At 41.8% G+C, this 15,836-nt stretch overlaps 2 protein-coding genes and 1 long non-coding RNA gene across 19 annotated transcripts in view; 2 read left to right on the top strand and 1 right to left on the bottom strand.

Annotated features, from left to right (window-relative positions):
• The first annotated feature begins 1,020 nt into the window (after positions 1 to 1,020).
• Positions 1,021 to 8,542, top strand: LOC135249300 (eukaryotic translation initiation factor 5-like). 3 transcript variants are annotated; one of them, XM_064324816.1, is made up of 12 exons: positions 1,021 to 1,324; positions 1,602 to 1,803; positions 2,820 to 3,099; positions 3,436 to 3,517; positions 3,621 to 3,793; positions 5,113 to 5,224; positions 6,365 to 6,486; positions 6,592 to 6,753; positions 6,869 to 7,030; positions 7,418 to 7,582; positions 7,778 to 7,918; positions 8,126 to 8,542. In XM_064324816.1, the coding sequence occupies exons 3-12, from the start codon at positions 3,028 to 3,030 to the stop codon at positions 8,225 to 8,227; spliced, it is 1,293 nt and encodes a 430-aa protein (XP_064180886.1). In that variant the 5' UTR covers positions 1,021 to 1,324; positions 1,602 to 1,803; positions 2,820 to 3,027; the 3' UTR covers positions 8,228 to 8,542. The 3 variants fall into 3 exon arrangements, with proteins under 3 accessions (XP_064180886.1, XP_064180895.1, XP_064180903.1); XM_064324825.1 differs by having other exon boundaries at positions 1,602 to 1,840; XM_064324833.1 differs by lacking the exons at positions 1,021 to 1,324; positions 1,602 to 1,803 and adding an exon at positions 1,887 to 2,430.
• Positions 8,543 to 9,517: 975 nt separating this feature from the next.
• On the bottom strand, positions 9,518 to 14,243 carry LOC135249349 (uncharacterized). 2 transcript variants are annotated; one of them, XR_010328655.1, is made up of 3 exons: positions 14,038 to 14,243; positions 11,832 to 11,939; positions 9,518 to 11,397 (listed from the first exon to the last, which is right to left on the bottom strand). It is a non-coding gene; the product is annotated as an uncharacterized LOC135249349 (long non-coding RNA). The 2 variants fall into 2 exon arrangements; XR_010328656.1 differs by lacking the exon at positions 14,038 to 14,243 and adding an exon at positions 12,229 to 12,362.
• The window catches only part of mark3a (MAP/microtubule affinity-regulating kinase 3a), a 56,064-nt gene continuing 52,603 nt past the window's right edge, over positions 12,376 to 15,836 (top strand). For 5 of the 14 annotated variants that reach the window (XR_010328639.1, XM_064324694.1, XM_064324769.1 and 2 more), the window contains exon 1: positions 12,379 to 13,103. Coding sequence is in view for 13 of the 14 variants with exons in the window: in XM_064324694.1 (XP_064180764.1) it covers positions 13,044 to 13,103 (60 nt within the window). In the remaining variant the exon portion in view is untranslated. Of the gene's footprint in view, positions 13,104 to 15,836 lie in introns of all 14 variants that reach the window. The other 9 variants (XM_064324705.1, XM_064324715.1, XM_064324726.1 and 6 more) reach the window with 4 other exon arrangements.

The following is a 15,836-nucleotide window of genomic DNA, read 5'->3' as shown; positions in this document are numbered from 1 at the left end:
TCACGTGTGTTAGGTCCAGCCATATACTAGGTTTTAACCTGGTCTTGTTATTACAAAGGCCCATCCCATTGTTTGAATCCTTCTGGGTAAAATACAGCCACACTTTAAATGGTCAGTTTGATGGTTTGTGGCTATTGAAGTAAGTAAATGTTTATGCAATATTGATAGTCAAATTATATCAGAATGTGCAATACATATGTTTGGGAAAAGTCACATGGGGGAGCCATAGGCTATGGATTTCATGATGGTAGATTTATAGATTTTCTTAAAGTGACAGTGGTCAAATTGACCACTCTGGCCTTTCTACTGTTAACTTCTTTTTAAATAGGCTAGTGTAGCTACCTTGCAAATGTCACGTTTCTAACTGAGGGTTAGCTAGGTCTATAGATCCTCATCTCACATACAAACAATTAGTAGGTCTATAGTGTGTACAGTACCCCATTAAAACACTTTCATTTATTTGTCATTCACGGTAAAGGAAAAATGATTGAATCCACACCTATTATGTGTTTCTTTGAGCTAGAATGTATGCTTGTTTGCATGTATGTATGGGTACATCTCAGTATGCAAAAAAGGTTACTGCCAAGACACATAAACTTTTAATGACCACATTCTTTTCAGATTGTAAAATGAAAAAGACATAGCCAAGTTGCTGGTAATATATAATAATTTAGGTATTATTGGGCAGCGTTGTTTTTTAATAGAGCCTGTTTTATTTGTGTGAGCTAGGATAGCCAATTGTTTGTTGTAACTCGGCCTCATTTTGATATCAATGCTTTTAATGGCAGGCCTAAATTATGCGGGTCTTCATTAATGACTAATAGTGCTTGGTATTTCTGTGCATTTAAAATGTGTTTTTGTTTAGATATATTTTACACAAAATCCTGCGTTTTTGGGTCAAGGGGCCATCGACGTGTACACATAAATATCGCGAGGGTACAGTACGGGTGCTATAGTGAGTCTGTCCTTTAGAAAGGCCCACACGTATCTACCCTCGAAAATCTTTTAATGATTAGGTCGCTCACTGATAATCCCAAACTTTGAAATAGTTTTATTTAGGAATAAATACTAATTCGTTAGCGAAGTTTGGGAATAGTTACATCTCTGGCCTGTACCCATTCTGAGTAAATACTGCACTTGCGACCGAAATTAAAGAAGTGACTCGTGTTCGGCTACCCCACAGTTCTGTGGGTGGGAAGTTAAAAGTAACCAATAGCTTGCGGCATAGAGGCGGGTTTAGTGAGAACGGTCTTCTAAGATTGACAGTCGCGTTGCGAGCGAAAGGTTCATTCTGGCAGTGCGTCGGTGTGAGGATATTCTAGAGGTAAGCGTGTCGTTAGAGCTAACTGATATTACAGTAGATACATTAGGAAAAGTTGTGATTGGATTGATTTAAAAAAAGTATTAACAAACAAAGATGTAGCTTCTTCATTGTGGAGAAGTGTTTTTTATTTTAAGAACCATACGGAGTGAATGGGATCGGTTGCTGCGTTGCTAACTGGTTGGCTAGTCTGTCCAAACGTAACGTTACTGTCATGTACCAAGCCGCGTTGTAATGTCACTTAGCTAATGCTAATTATGTTTTCCAATTTTGGTTACAGATACCCTATTTTTGAGGGCGTCTCAAATTTCCGTTAAGGATTTAATTACTCCACCTCGTAAAGAACTGACTCTGCACTCTCGGCACCATTGCTGTGCCGTCCTGCTTCCCTTCCATTACGACTCGACCAGCACTAAGCACAAACACTTCACTGTGTCTCAGGGCGACCAGCGTTGTGTTTATGTCTTTATTTTGCGAAAACGGTGAGTACAGGGACGACAGGAGCGACAAATGGGAAAGGTATTTGATTCTCTGCTTTGGTATCGTTTGTATGTCGTTGTGTGTATGGCTAGCCGAGTGTCCTATGACTTTCGCAGAATGTGTGCGGTGTGTGAAGTATGTGGCTCAAAATGGCGTCGCTCCCCTCGCGCACAGTTCCCCATGGTAAATTGTGACGCACTCTGCACCACTTTGCTTGTAGGAGCGGCCTAGAGTTTAAATTACATTCGGTCTGCTTTTAAAAAACCATATGGATGAACGTCATGCTCGATCATAAGTGCTCGATAGTTTGTCCTGGACTTCAGCATTCGTCAGTTTTTCTGTCTGCTTGTTATTTCTATGTCCTTGTTAGCTGTCTGACGAAGTTCTCAGCTAGGTTGTAGCCAATGAGTCGTTTGGTAAATACAGGCCCACCCTGAGTTTATTTTATTGTGTAAGTAATTATACGCCATCTTTTGTACAAATTGGCCAGTTTGCGTTGCCTTCCGTAGCAGTTATTTGGGTTGCTAAATTGGTAATACATACCCCCCAAACGAGCATGAAATAATGTATTATTTCGGATCAAACGAAATAATGACGCCGCGTGGACGCCGAGTCTCATTTGTTTTATGGTGGGTAACCAGTTGAATCGTCTACGTAGTAGCGTAATGTATTGGTTGCTTTCCCCAGAAGTATCATCCTAAAGTGCCGAACCTTTGCGAGGCGACTTGGCGAAATACTCCAGCGGTTGGCAGATACTGCTAGCAAGATAAGGATACCTAAAATATGCGAACATTTAATGTTGGATCTTTTTAAGGTCAATATAATACGTACTGGTGCAACTCTGAGGTGGTTACTTCCATGTGTAGGTGGATGTAGTGATATGTTAAAACACGTATGTCAATCTGTCAAGTCATAGCAGAAATGGCTGAAAATCTATATAATCATGTTTACCACCTTGCTACTTTTTAAGTAAAACATCTGCCAGTTAACTGAATTTCTCTCTCCTCTGTCTTTACAGAGCTGTTGCGCAGCTGTTGGAACCAGTGTGGGGGAAACTTAGCCTACAAGCAAGGAGCTTGCAGCCTCAGTGGCAAAATCTTTTTCATGTCAGAGACCGAGTACGCTTCCAGTCGTTTATGTCATCCACTCTTCTCCAGACAGAAGATACCAAAAAATTGCAATCCAAGATCTTTTTATCTTACTGATAAAGCTAATAGCGAGCCAAAATGTCTGTCAACGTCAACCGCAGCGTGTCAGACCAGTTCTATCGCTACAAGATGCCCCGTCTGATCGCTAAGGTGAGCTGGGTCATGGGGGATCACACTGAAACACAGAACCAAGGAGCATTTATGATCTTAGGCAATACAGAACACAGCCCAGCATTCAACTTAACTGTTTAGAGGGTAGTATAATGAGCAAAGATGCTCTTGTGAGTAATCCAAGGGGACGTGTTAAAAATAGGACGTGTTTTCAGGTGGGACCCTGTCAAGTAGTGTGTGCATGTGAACTACATAAGTTAAATTGTGTAAGATGCGTCTCATCCGCAATCAGCCTGAATCCAGTATCACATAGTTGGTGTTAGACTGAATAAATAATTCTTTTGTGTTTTTTCTTTTCTTTTTTTTATTCATTAGGTGGAAGGAAAGGGAAATGGAATTAAGACGGTAATCGTCAACATGGTTGACGTTGCAAAGGCATTAAATAGGCCTCCAACGTGTAAGTATTTTCCGGTCCCACTTTGTTTCAGTACTGTCACTTGAGCGTAAGGACTTTGGGCTCTTCTGATGTGACTTAACATTGTCTGACCCCGTTTTTGTAGATCCCACCAAGTTTTTTGGCTGTGAGCTGGGTGCCCAGACCCAGTTTGATGCCAAGAATGACCGCTACATTGTCAATGGATCTCACGAGGCGAACAAACTGCAGGACATGCTGGATGGTTTCATCAGAAAATTTGTGCTGTGTCCTGAGTGTGACAATCCAGAAACTGACCTGGTAAATGGTTTTCAATGGTGTTACATTTTTAAAAATCTTATTACTGTGCTGCATAGGGACATGCAATTGCTTCCTATTTTGACTGAACCAATGTGTGATATTTCATTGAAATATCTCCACTTGTCATGCACCAATGAGGTTTGATCCACTATCCTATGCTGGACACCCCTCTATAATATCTAACCACATAAGTTCATTTTGGAGCTGGTGGAATGTGCTCAGGGATAAAACATTTAAGCAGTTCACAACGTGAAGGCAGTTTGTTTTTTATGTAAATTTAAATAAGGACTCTGTGTGTCTCATTTAATTATTGCTGTCTTTCGTTTGTGTAATCCCTTGATCTTTGGCCATTCACTAAAATGGCAGAATATGCAAACATTTGTGAAGACTTTTTTTTTTTTGGTTTAGTTGCTTTTAGGGTAAAATAAACATACGTTGCCCTTGGTAGTGGTGGTGGTGGTGATTGCGTCAAGGTCAGATCTTTCCCTCTGCGTGGTATGGTATTTTCCAGTGTTGTATGTGCAGGCTATAATAAGGTCAGGGTTGAAGCTGGTGCTACGGTTGCATGTGAACTCGGTAGAAGTTGATCTCAATTGAGAACCAACGGCCAGTCAGCTCCAGCTTTGTCTCTGAAATACCTCTGATTTAAGGGAAGTTGTTTTTTTACCATGCAGGTCCTCAAGGTGATCCTGGACAAGTTGTGCTCTTAATGCTTAAAATGTCTTGCACAGGGGCAAGCAAACAGTGTTACACTGTACTCAAAGATCAGTGTTTGGCAGCTTGCCAGTTGTGACCTCTCCAGCGTGTCAGGAATATTGGATCAGTGGGTGCATTTGTAATGCCAGCAAGTCCCGCCCCCTTCTCACTGCTGGCTGAGGTTGAGGCACGCAGTGCTCCATCTTCAGTGCAGCTGTGCTAAAGCAGTTGGCCTTTTCCTCTGCAGTGCAATTCTTTGGCACTCCACAACATTTATTTTATATAGGACAGCTGTGTATGCCTCACAGCTGGAGTGTTGTGGTGAAGATGTCTTGCCGTGGTATTTTATCCCTGTGGACTGGTCACAGTCCCGGCATTTCCTGGAAACGTTAGCATAGTAACATTAGCATAGTAATGGGGATTTTTTTTTTTTTTTTGATGCATGCTTGTTTGATTCTAATGGTGTCAAACTTTACAAACTCTGCCCTTAACAAAAAATAAATTCAAAAATAAAATCTCAGTAAGCTGCGAATCAGTTTCACAGGATGGAAGTGGACATTTGTTTAGTGTGGTAAATTGAATTTAAATGGTTCAATATCTGTTCTGTTTGAATTCTCTTCCAGCATGTCAATCCCAAGAAACAAACCATCGGTAACTCCTGTAAAGCCTGTGGGTACCGAGGCATGCTTGACACGCGACACAAGCTCTGCACCTTCATTCTTAAAAATCCACCAGGTGAGTGAAGGCTACTGCTAAACAGCTATTTAGCGCCGTTTAGGTAATTGGGTTAGGCACAGTGCTGCTGTACATCATAAGAAAATGTATAGGCAGTTTTACTGCCATATTAACATGGGGTTACATGGAATTAGTCAGTCAGTGTTGGGTAGTGAGTCAGATTAGTGGTGGAGGGCATGAAGCCTGAATGAAATCCTTTGTTAACTGTAGACACCTAAAGAAGCTTTGTGCTCATAGGAGTGGTTGAAGCATATTTATTTCTCAGAGCTCTAGCTTTTTGGGTTATAACATGCCACGTGCATGTACGGAGTTCTCGTGTGGATACAGATGTCGCTAGCAGTTGTTGGACAGGTTATTATATGGAGCTTAGATGAAGTTTAAAAAACATTTTTTTAAAGGCAATTCCATGTTTGTCAGCCCTTGATGGTGGGCTACCTTCTTTTATAGCGATTCAGCAATTGGCTGCATTCATCTAAAGTAATATTGTTAGCATACAAGTGTTTAAAATTGTTTTCCACAAAGTTGATTTTAAAATTGGTTTAAGTTGGCTTAAGAAGGAAAAGGAATTCTGTGACGTTTAATGTCCAGCGTGGTCTTTGGTGCAAATAATTAGACAATCTAAAGCCATGCATCATTTGTCCAGGAAATAACTGTAACCATTGGCCCTGAAACCTAATTGAACCTGAGGGTTTTTGATTATACAATGTACTGTGACAACATGACTGGAATGTCTGCCTGTAACTGTGGCTAAATATTTTGGCTCTTTCTGGTCATTTGGACATAAACTAAAGTGTAGGTTAATTTGTAACTGTCATACCTGGCACTTGCCTGATGAAGTTTGGAATAGGTGAATTTTGCTTTATAAAAATTAATGACATGCCATTCCTCTATATTCCTTGTCCTAAAGCTTTGACCAGGGAACTGTATCTAGTTGTGTAAGACTGCAGGGATATTGTAATTCAGACTTCAAAGGCGCTAATTAAGGCTTTCTTTATGCCTCTCAGTCAGTGTACGTAGCTGACTGTTCACCATTCTCCAAACGAAGCCGTGACACGTTATGGTCTCCCTGGACCTGTCCTCTTTTCCAGGACCAATTCCCTCTGAACATCTGAACAAACTGGTTTCTCATTTTCCTTGCAGAGAATGATAGTGGATCTGTCAAAAAGGAGAAGGAAAAGAAGAACAGAAAGAAAGATAAAGAGAATGGTTCCAGCAGCGGAGAAGCTGGGAATCACAATGACATAGATGCCCCTGAAGCTGTGGTGGGTACCCCGTTTAAACCATGGGAGATAAAGCGCATTTTGCATGTTTGAGAGTCAGATGAGAAACTCCAGATTTTTGAATGACTGATTGTCTGGGGGGAGCAGGACAGAGATGACGATGATGAAGACTGGGCAGAGGAGACCACTGAGGAAGCCCAGAGACGCAGGATGGAGGAAATTAGCGAACACGCCAAGAACCTGACCCTCACCGAAGACCTGGAGAGGACCCTGGAGGAGAGGGTCAACATGTTCTACAACTTTGTCAAGGTGCCTTTCCCCTCATGCGTGCATTCTTGGTATAATAATAAAAAGAAATCTCTTAACTCTTTCTTCTGCAGTTTGCGTGAATCCTTGAATGATTTACATTTTTCTGCGTTAAAAGCATAAGAAGGAAAACGGAGCGATTGACAGTGCCGACAAGGAGATCCTGGCTGAGGCAGAGCGGCTGGATGTGAAGGCCATGGGCCCCCTGATCCTGAGCGAGCTGCTGTTCGATGAGAACATCCGGGACCAGATCAAGAAGTACAAACGACACTTTCTGCGGGTGAGTGACCTCATCCCCAGCCCTGGCGAAATCATACCTGGCAGAACGTGGGGAAAAAATAAGGGGGCAAACAATTAGTTTGGTCACTTCGAAACAAAAGCATGTATTAGGAGCTGTATTTATATTTTTCTCCCCCCCACACCCTCCTTCCCCTTACCTATGTAGGACAGTGCTCTTTGTTGGGTGGGATCTCATGTTTCACAGGGAAGCAGTGGGAAAGGCTGTGAAGCGCTGACCTGGGTGAAACATGACAGTGCTGGTGATTTAGACTTGGGCCTGTAAGATGAATAGAGCCACAGCTGTGTCAGACACTGGACAGTTGTGACCTAGGTGACAGTGAAGGTTGAGCACCATTGTGTTTGCTGTAACGAGCTCTCTTGCCTCTAGTTTTGTCACAACAACAAGAAGGCCCAGAAGTACCTGCTTGGTGGCTTTGAGTGCCTGGTGAAGCTGCACCAGGCCCAGCTGCTTCCCCGGGTCCCCATTGTACTGAAGGCCCTGTATGATGCAGACCTGCTGGAAGAGGACGTCATCCTGGCTTGGGCTGAGAAGGTGGGTGACTGTACATGAAGGGCTGTCAAAACGCTGGTACAGGAAGGGCTGTATGGACAGAGGACATTGCAGTAATGAGACAGGACTACAAATACCACAATGCACCTGCAGCCCCCAGCGGGTTGTTTGGAGGAGACCGAGGCTCCTGCAGACCGTTGCTTCCTTCCAGTTCATGTCACTGCTTTTGCGTTACAGGTGTCAAAGAAATATGTCTCTAAGGAGCTCGCCAAAGAGATTCATGCCAAGGCTGCTCCCTTCGTCAAATGGCTGAAAGAGGCCGAAGAAGAGAGCGAAGGCAGCGAGGAAGAGGAGGACGAAGAGGATGAAAATGTTGAGGTGATTATTCTACCAGTCATTCTAAATCTTTGTCCTTGTCTGCAGAGTAAATTTTGAGAACAGCTGACCTCTCCCTGGCAGTGTAATATGATGGGGAAATTAGGAAGTATGGTTGCCGATGGTGATAAGTGATTACACAAAGAAGGAAGGGCAGAATTTGAATTTGACCAGCGAGTGTAACCCCTGCCATGTTGTGTTCACTTCCAGGTGGTTTACTCTTCCTCTGCACGTGAGCTGAAAGTGGAGACCGTGAAACCAGAAAAGTCTGACAACAAGGAAGAGGATGATATTGATATTGATGCCATTTAAAAGCTGCCATTTTTGCGCTTTGCAAAGCTTGAACCTGTTTTAAAGTAGATCACAGGGCTTAAGTCCAGCTAGCCTGTCCTTCCCTGCTGCTGTGGCTTGGTTAACGTAGTGCTTTGCTAACTGCATCATAATGTAGTGCTTGCTTTGATAAAATACTAAGATGTAAGGGTTTCCTTTTTTTCCTCCCCCAATTAGTAAGGGTTATAGACATCTGTACATTTTGGGCTATGATGAATTAACTGCACATGATTGTTTGTCTTGGTTTTTCTCTTGTATTTTTTCCAATCAATAAAGAATGTTTTGCTATTCACACAATTTTTTTTTCTCCTGTCAGATTTGAGCCAATTGGTAAGGGCGGTATTATTTTTAGGCGGGATTAAACACTCTTTTTGGGACTAGAGGAGCCAGAATGTGTTTTTACTGTTTAACTGCTCTTCTCTCCACCATTACCATCCTGTTATATTATTTTACTAACCAGCTATGGTACATTTTGGAGAAAGGATTTATACCTGAAAATCTGCATCTCTGGAAATGCAAGAGTGGTGTTGCTACTAAAGGCGGAACATGCCCTGCTCCCCTTTAAAATTATTTTAATATTTTGAACATTAGTTGCTTGTCAAAGAAGATGATCGATTGTCAAGAAACTGGCTAAAAGGTATCACCACGCCACTGTCACATCATTCCATCTACTACTTGTATCTGCGTTTGTATTAAGTGGACAGTTGTCACATTGGTTAATAAGGGTTAATAATTGGTTAATAATACCCAAAACAACCATGGACTGTAAGGATTCCGCATTACCAGTAAGGATGTTTGGATGCTTCCAAAGAGCTGTTTTGGACCCCACAGACAACTGTACATTGATTCACAGTCATGGCATTGGTGCACAGAAAGAACTGCATAAACCCAACACATTAGAAAAAATGTACTGAAAATTGAGAAATAGGCAGTGTGTTTGATCTTTATCACGTAGGTCAAATGTCCAGGGTTATGTTATAAGAGTACGGCTTTGATACGGTCTGAGCTGGGGCAGTTTGCATGTACATTTCAGATAAGGAAGCACTAGCACATGAACAGGTATTTTCCTTGCTTGGCCACAAGATGGGGCCATTGCCTATAGTTTGTCTAAATATTCGTTACGATTTACTTCCAGGAAACAAACAGGCAGTGGCTCCACAGTGTTATTACCAATCTCATCATAGAGATAAAATTAATCAAAATGACAACTGAGAGCTGAAGAAGACTGAAGTGAACTACATAATTGTCCAAATCTGAATTCAGGCATGATTCACTGCAATGGGGGTGTAATTTTATTTTTCTATGGTGTATCATATGCCATGGCAATCTTTTGTGCTGACAAAAAAATCTTAAATGTTCACTTAAGTTATTGCTCAACAGTAGAACTTGACAGGTATATCTTTTATAATATATTCTATTTCTAAATTTAGTGATAAAATATTTTAACAGATGAGTAACTTTTTTCAAGTGAACAGTAACAATTTAAACAATCAAATTCAGTTGTTGGCTAATTATGTCTACTCATTGTTTTGCATAAATACATATTACTGGCTTTTAGTGACAATGTCGAATGCTGTTCTGTTCCTTTTGAAAGACCATATGAAAGAAATGATAAAAGTCAGTTATATTGCACTTACCCACAGCACAGCAGGGTCTTCTCTTAAGAAAACACACTGTAAATCAGTGCAATGAATTTGTGTTAATGACAAAATTAAATTGAGTCTGTTCTCTGAGGAACGTCTTGTTTGAGACAAATCTATCCATCCAACAGACATATTCATTGAGTTACACAGGTTGTGAGTAACATTAAGTATTGGGCCTGCTCAAACAGCTTTATTCGTGGTCTACTGCGGTCATGATACACTGCTATACTGTACCTGATCACAAAAACCAAGCTCAATGACATGTCTGTGCCAAGGGGGCGAGAGCAGGGTAAAAATAGAATGGCATATCAAGCAACTCCTTCCCTGTAGCTTTAAAGAGCACTGAGCATTTAAGCCTAACACAAACACATACTAGACAGTCACCAACATGTTTTGCTTAAATATGGGAATTATGTCAAAAAAGAAAAATATTCCCTTGCTGACTGCCAGGTGAATCATCCCTGTGCTTGGTTCAGTGGTTGGTTACCACTCTCTGACTCTCATGAAAAGAGCCTTTGATGGAGTGTCAACCACACAGGAAGTGCAGAGTGGGAGGTGCAGCTGATCATCCTTACCCTCCCCCCCTCCCCTCAAAAGCTACTGATCTCATCCCTGCTGAAAGTGCCCAGCCCCAAAAATTGACCATGCCTGCACAGAGCTCCCTTTTACAGTTTCAGAGAGCTCCCCAAACTCTCTGCTGGAATCTTGCCTCCAGTTCTGCTTCCCCCCACAAAGTGGAGCCCTTTTCTATGTATAACCACTAAATAATGGATTTGTGTAGTGTAAATAAGAGTAAACTAGAGAGGAATCCAACTGCAGTGTCAATTTACAGCTACCCTGACTGCTGCCATTGACGTACATGGACCCAGAGAATGTGCACTCTCAGATGGATGAAGAAACAAAGCCACTTTCCATGTCCTTGTTCTGAACATTATGAAACTGGAACGCATTTGATACAAACTCTGTATGACGACTGACTTGCTATCCATGTTTTTGTATCCTGTGTAATGATGCTCCCCTGTATATACAATCCAAACACATCAAGTGTATGTTCTTTTATTAAATTAGTCTATTTTATCTGGTTTTTCCATGAACTGTATGTTCAGCTGTAGGGGGAACAGAGTATAATATTCTGAATAAGCATTGGGTAAGACAAGCAATTAAAAGATTATAATCATCAGCTTGAAGTTCAGCAAACTGATCTTTGATAAAAAAATGTCAAAATTGTGGATAATATGTGTACATACTCCCCTCCCCTATCACTGCAAGTCCTTAGTTATGTATTCCTATTGTGTTGTTTTTGTTGATTTTGGAGGGTGGCCCAGTACAGAATTGGAGGAGGTACTCCCCAAGGTCACCAGCAAAGGTAACCCTGCCATCTCAGCAGATGTTAATGTGGTCTATGAAGAGAAGAAATGTTAGCTTGCAGAGTTATAGGCATCTGCCTGGCTGTGGAACTGACCCCCAGTCTCCAGATCTGCAGACAAAGCTGATCTGTGTGTTATGGGCCTGAGAGAAGAGAAAGAGATGAAGATGACCCAACCAGCACGCACACACACACACACACACTTAATTTCATTCTTTTACATCAACCAGGGTAGAGCAGGTGTTAGGAAACCAATGTTCTGCAGGGAGTAAGAAAAGTGAGAAAAACATGATGTCACAGAGGAACACAGTGACTTTGTTCAGACCCCCTGTGAACCTTTGTGCGTTTCACGTTGACACAGTAGATCGTATTCTGTGGGAAACTGCTGGTTCATCAGGGAGAGAACTCAGGACAAAGGTGGGTAGTGATAGTCGTCACAGACTCACAAAGCCTCTTCAGTTTCATTTTGAATCCACTCTCAGCTTTCAGAGCAGAGGGGACTTGGTTGAAACTAATTTCAGGTGAAAAGTAATGTGATTTCATCCAGTAAAATAAATTTTTCAAAAAAAATTATTACCTGCAGGCAAGAAAGGCTGACTGTGTTCACCACCTTTCACCACCACCTACATCCACCCCGGCAGTCTCACAATGATCCATCATCCAGCAGCAGCAGGGACCGGGACATCTGCAATTCCATAAATCATGGCTTTTTTACAAGTCCAGATTTTAGTACTGACCGAATTTTACATAGGCCCGTGACAAACAGGAATTAGTTTCATAAACACATGAGAAAATCTCACTCGGGTGCTGTGGTTGTGGGATGCAACTGACAAATGCAACCAAAAGCGCGCCGTGTAAATCATAGTTTTTAAACGCATAAAAACACGTCATGCTACTAACTAGTCTGTGCTTTATCATAACCACTGGAAGAAAAGCAAGGTGCTGGTGCTACGAGCCGTATAATTTTGCCTTACTTGTTTTGAGGTCTTGTGCACCTCCACCAGTAATCACCCTAGCAACAACAAACAGTACTGCTTCAACTACAGCGCCAATGAGCACCGTACGCCGCCTCTTTCCTCACTTCCTCTAGCCGTCCGGAGGGCTTGGCTTGGTACTCTTCAGCTAGTGGGCAGCCATCTTGGATCCAGCTATCAAGGCTACGTTACTTTAGAGATGGGAGGAATCGAATCGACAGCGGGTGTTTCAGTGAGGCATCACTCTTGAAAACCAGGACAGTGCGGGTCGGAAGCCGAAAACTAAGCGGACACAAACCCACGCTGAAAAACAACGAACTGGCAACAGCATATAAGACCGGTTTTACTTGAATCCCCTCCCCTTTCCCTTGTCTGGATGCAGTGCAGTTGATGAGGGCCTATTTAGCTAGTGTTTGTGTGTTCTGTTCACTTTTCACTGCAAAAGGCCAGAGGGATTCCGAAATCTAATTGAGACCGCACTGAGGATATGTTTTTCGGGTGGCGAACTTTGCATGAAGAAAATATTTTGTTTTATTTTTGTTTGTATTTAGTATAAAAAGACACCCTTCATATTCAGTTGATTCGCTATTTTGTAGAGCGATGTAGTACAATATGTTTCCGAATTAGTCAGTGTCCGGTATCCTCAGACTCAAGTTTGTTGGAAGTTGGCTTTGGACGGTCTTCGATTTTTTTCCTCTCATCGAATCGATGATCATCACCAGAAGTAAGCAGATAACTGTCTGCCTTTCACCCCTCTGACCAAGGTGCTGCAAACTCAACACGATATCAGAAACATCCAGGCAAACTACACCCCAATGAAAAACATGTCAACAAGAACACCCCTACCTACAGTGAATGAACGGGATACTGAAAATGTAAGTGTTTGCTTTTTAAAATGTGAACAGTTTTTACAACCAAAGTGGTTTAACATGTTTTGTTAAACTGGTTGCATTTTGTTCTGTTGACCAACTTTTCAGTCGGCAATGTTTGTCATGTAGCCTGTCGACGTTGAACGTTTCAGTTCAACTGTCGCTTTAGTAATAATATATAGCTACGTATACAGCTAACATTCTGTTAAGTATTTCATTTCGGCTGATAGACTTTTGTTGTAGCTGGGTGAGACAGTGACGCATAGCGCTAATGTTGCACAAACTTCGACCACAGTATCGGGTTCAAAAACTGTGACATCTCCGCAGAGACAATCTCTAGTTATTATCACTGTGCCGCGACAAATCGCAGTCTGCGTCGGCAGTTCGACACTTTTGTACAGGAAGACTGTTCTTTTTCTGGGTCTATATCTCGGCATTTGATAAAGACCCATGCGACCTAATACACATCTGCAGTCTGTTTCAGTCGGACAGCTGCATATCCAGAGGGTCAGTGCATTACGGAACTGGTGAAATAATTGTCTGGCGAATGTAATTCAGTCAGTAAATCTTAAGCGACTCTTAAAAAATATCGAAATGATTCACTGGTCTGGGCCACTGCTAACATGAAATAATGTACAACCAAGTATAACATCCCAATAGCCACAGTGCGTCCTTAAAGTAAATACCGACATAAGCCAAAGTATTTGTGATAGCCTACGGCATCGTGCAGATTTTTCCTTGACTCACTCCTACGCAGACGGGTTAACACTGTTGATTAAAAGTTTGGGGTCTCTGAAAGGGTTAAACTGTGGTGATACGACATGTTTGAATGTAGAATGGAAGGCGTGTGCAGTATATTACACCAGATGAACAACCTGCTTATTTATTTCCCCCCCATGGCTACATTTTACGTTTCACAACTATAGACATGCACGCTTACCTGTTGGAGAGGATTCCGTTTCTTTGGCGTGCCTGGACGTTGGAAGTGTCGGCACTGTGAAAGTGCCAATCCCTCTTTGCAAGGAGAGATGGGGTGGCGCCCACCCTCGCATTTAGGCTAAATGACATGTGCTAGAATGTTTTCGTGCTGTTTCGAGTCTTGGTGTGCAAGAACGGATCAATGAACGACGCTCACAAAACCGAGAAGGCAGCCTGGTTCCATGCCATTCAAATCGCCAATACAAAAATGAAAGCCTCCCACTCGGTGAAGAGGCATCGTATCAGGATTGTAAGTGACCGTTTTTAATAGATTTTTCTATTTAAGATTAGGGCATGTGGGATTTGCATCACATAGGAATTTAATTTCGAGACTATATCAAAAAGAAGCACTGTGCTATTTCTACCTTAATTGTACAGGGTGTTAATGTGATAAACTAGCGTTCAAGCTTAATGATCAAGTACACCCTGTATTGAATCACATGTTTTGCTAGTCATTTTTACTCGTGTAGTACTGAATTACTACACGAGGCAGTATTCTGTTTTTGGTGGCAAATTCTCATGTCTCAACAAGTGTTTTTCATGGTCAAATTCGATGATTCGATTTCCACTCCAGTTGAATAGAATCACTGTTACAGCCCTTGGAAATTTTGAGAGAAACTGGGAAACCCATTGTGTTCTACTTCCTCAAAGTGTGAATCATTTGGAGGTTTTAAACTGATTTGTCGGGTTTACTGTTCTCTGTGAGGCTTGTGTCTTCGAATAGTTAAGCAATATAAATGTGCTTTAGCATACGGGAAGTTTTTGTTTGGTTTTCGGTTTGGAAAAGCATGTCTTTAGGGAAATCGGGATGTAGTTGCAAGTACTGTTCCTCAGTACCAATTTTTGATGATTCAGAACCATGTAGCGTATATGAAAAGGCTACAAGTTATTTTCAGACTTTGATTGGAAACTGATTGTTTCAAGTATGTAAAATGTAAAGTGCTGCAGGTTTTTTGTTGGGAAAACCTGGGGGAAGGCATTTTGGTGTTTGAGCAATTATTCAGACCACTGGAAAATGTTTGTGGAAGGTGACCTCAAAATCTCAGGGAGTGTATTATAATCTGTAGCCTACATTACGGACCGAGAGCTGTCTTTTCTGCTGTGACAATTAAATGTGACATTTCTTCAAACAAATACTTGCCATCCCGATGCGTCATACTGATTTATTTCTTGTCCTTGGAAGTGCCACACAGTGAGTCACAGTTTAGTGCTCAGAAACTGAAAGAAAATGCACAAAGCACATCATGAAAAACCAAGAAATGTTCAGATAGAAAGCTTAGCACTCTGTGATTGGAGCGGTTGATTGACATTTCAATAGCAAAGATGGTAAAGCAGGTTCTGTTTGGATGACCACTGTGAGCAGACCTGGTGAATAGCTGACGAGTCTGTGCAGACTTACCGATACCTTGGGTAAGAACACTGTTCTGTCAGCACTGCAGGTTTCCAAGGGACAGTTGGAACGCCTTGGAAATGGACCTATTTGTTGACTGTCCCATGCCCCTGATGATGGAAAGGGGGGTGGGGGGCTTATAAAAATGGTTATGGGTCAACAAAGAGACTTTTGTGACAGACCAGATGCCAGGAGGCTAATGGACTTTTTTACCAGGGCAGCGAATCGATATCCCATCCATACACAAGCCTGTTACTGTTACAGTCAGAAATCCCATTTAAAGATTAATCCATTCCCTGATTTTTCACAGCAATTTATCATTAAATATAGGGTTCCACTATTTGTCTGTAAAAACTTTTTTTTTTAACCTC

This window comes from Anguilla rostrata, chromosome 1 (assembly GCF_018555375.3).
Source record: "Anguilla rostrata isolate EN2019 chromosome 1, ASM1855537v3, whole genome shotgun sequence".
Classification (NCBI taxonomy): Eukaryota; Metazoa; Chordata; class Actinopteri; order Anguilliformes; family Anguillidae; genus Anguilla; species Anguilla rostrata.
Note: the sequence above shows the minus strand (reverse complement) of the source record. Positions and strands in the feature narration are given on the sequence as shown.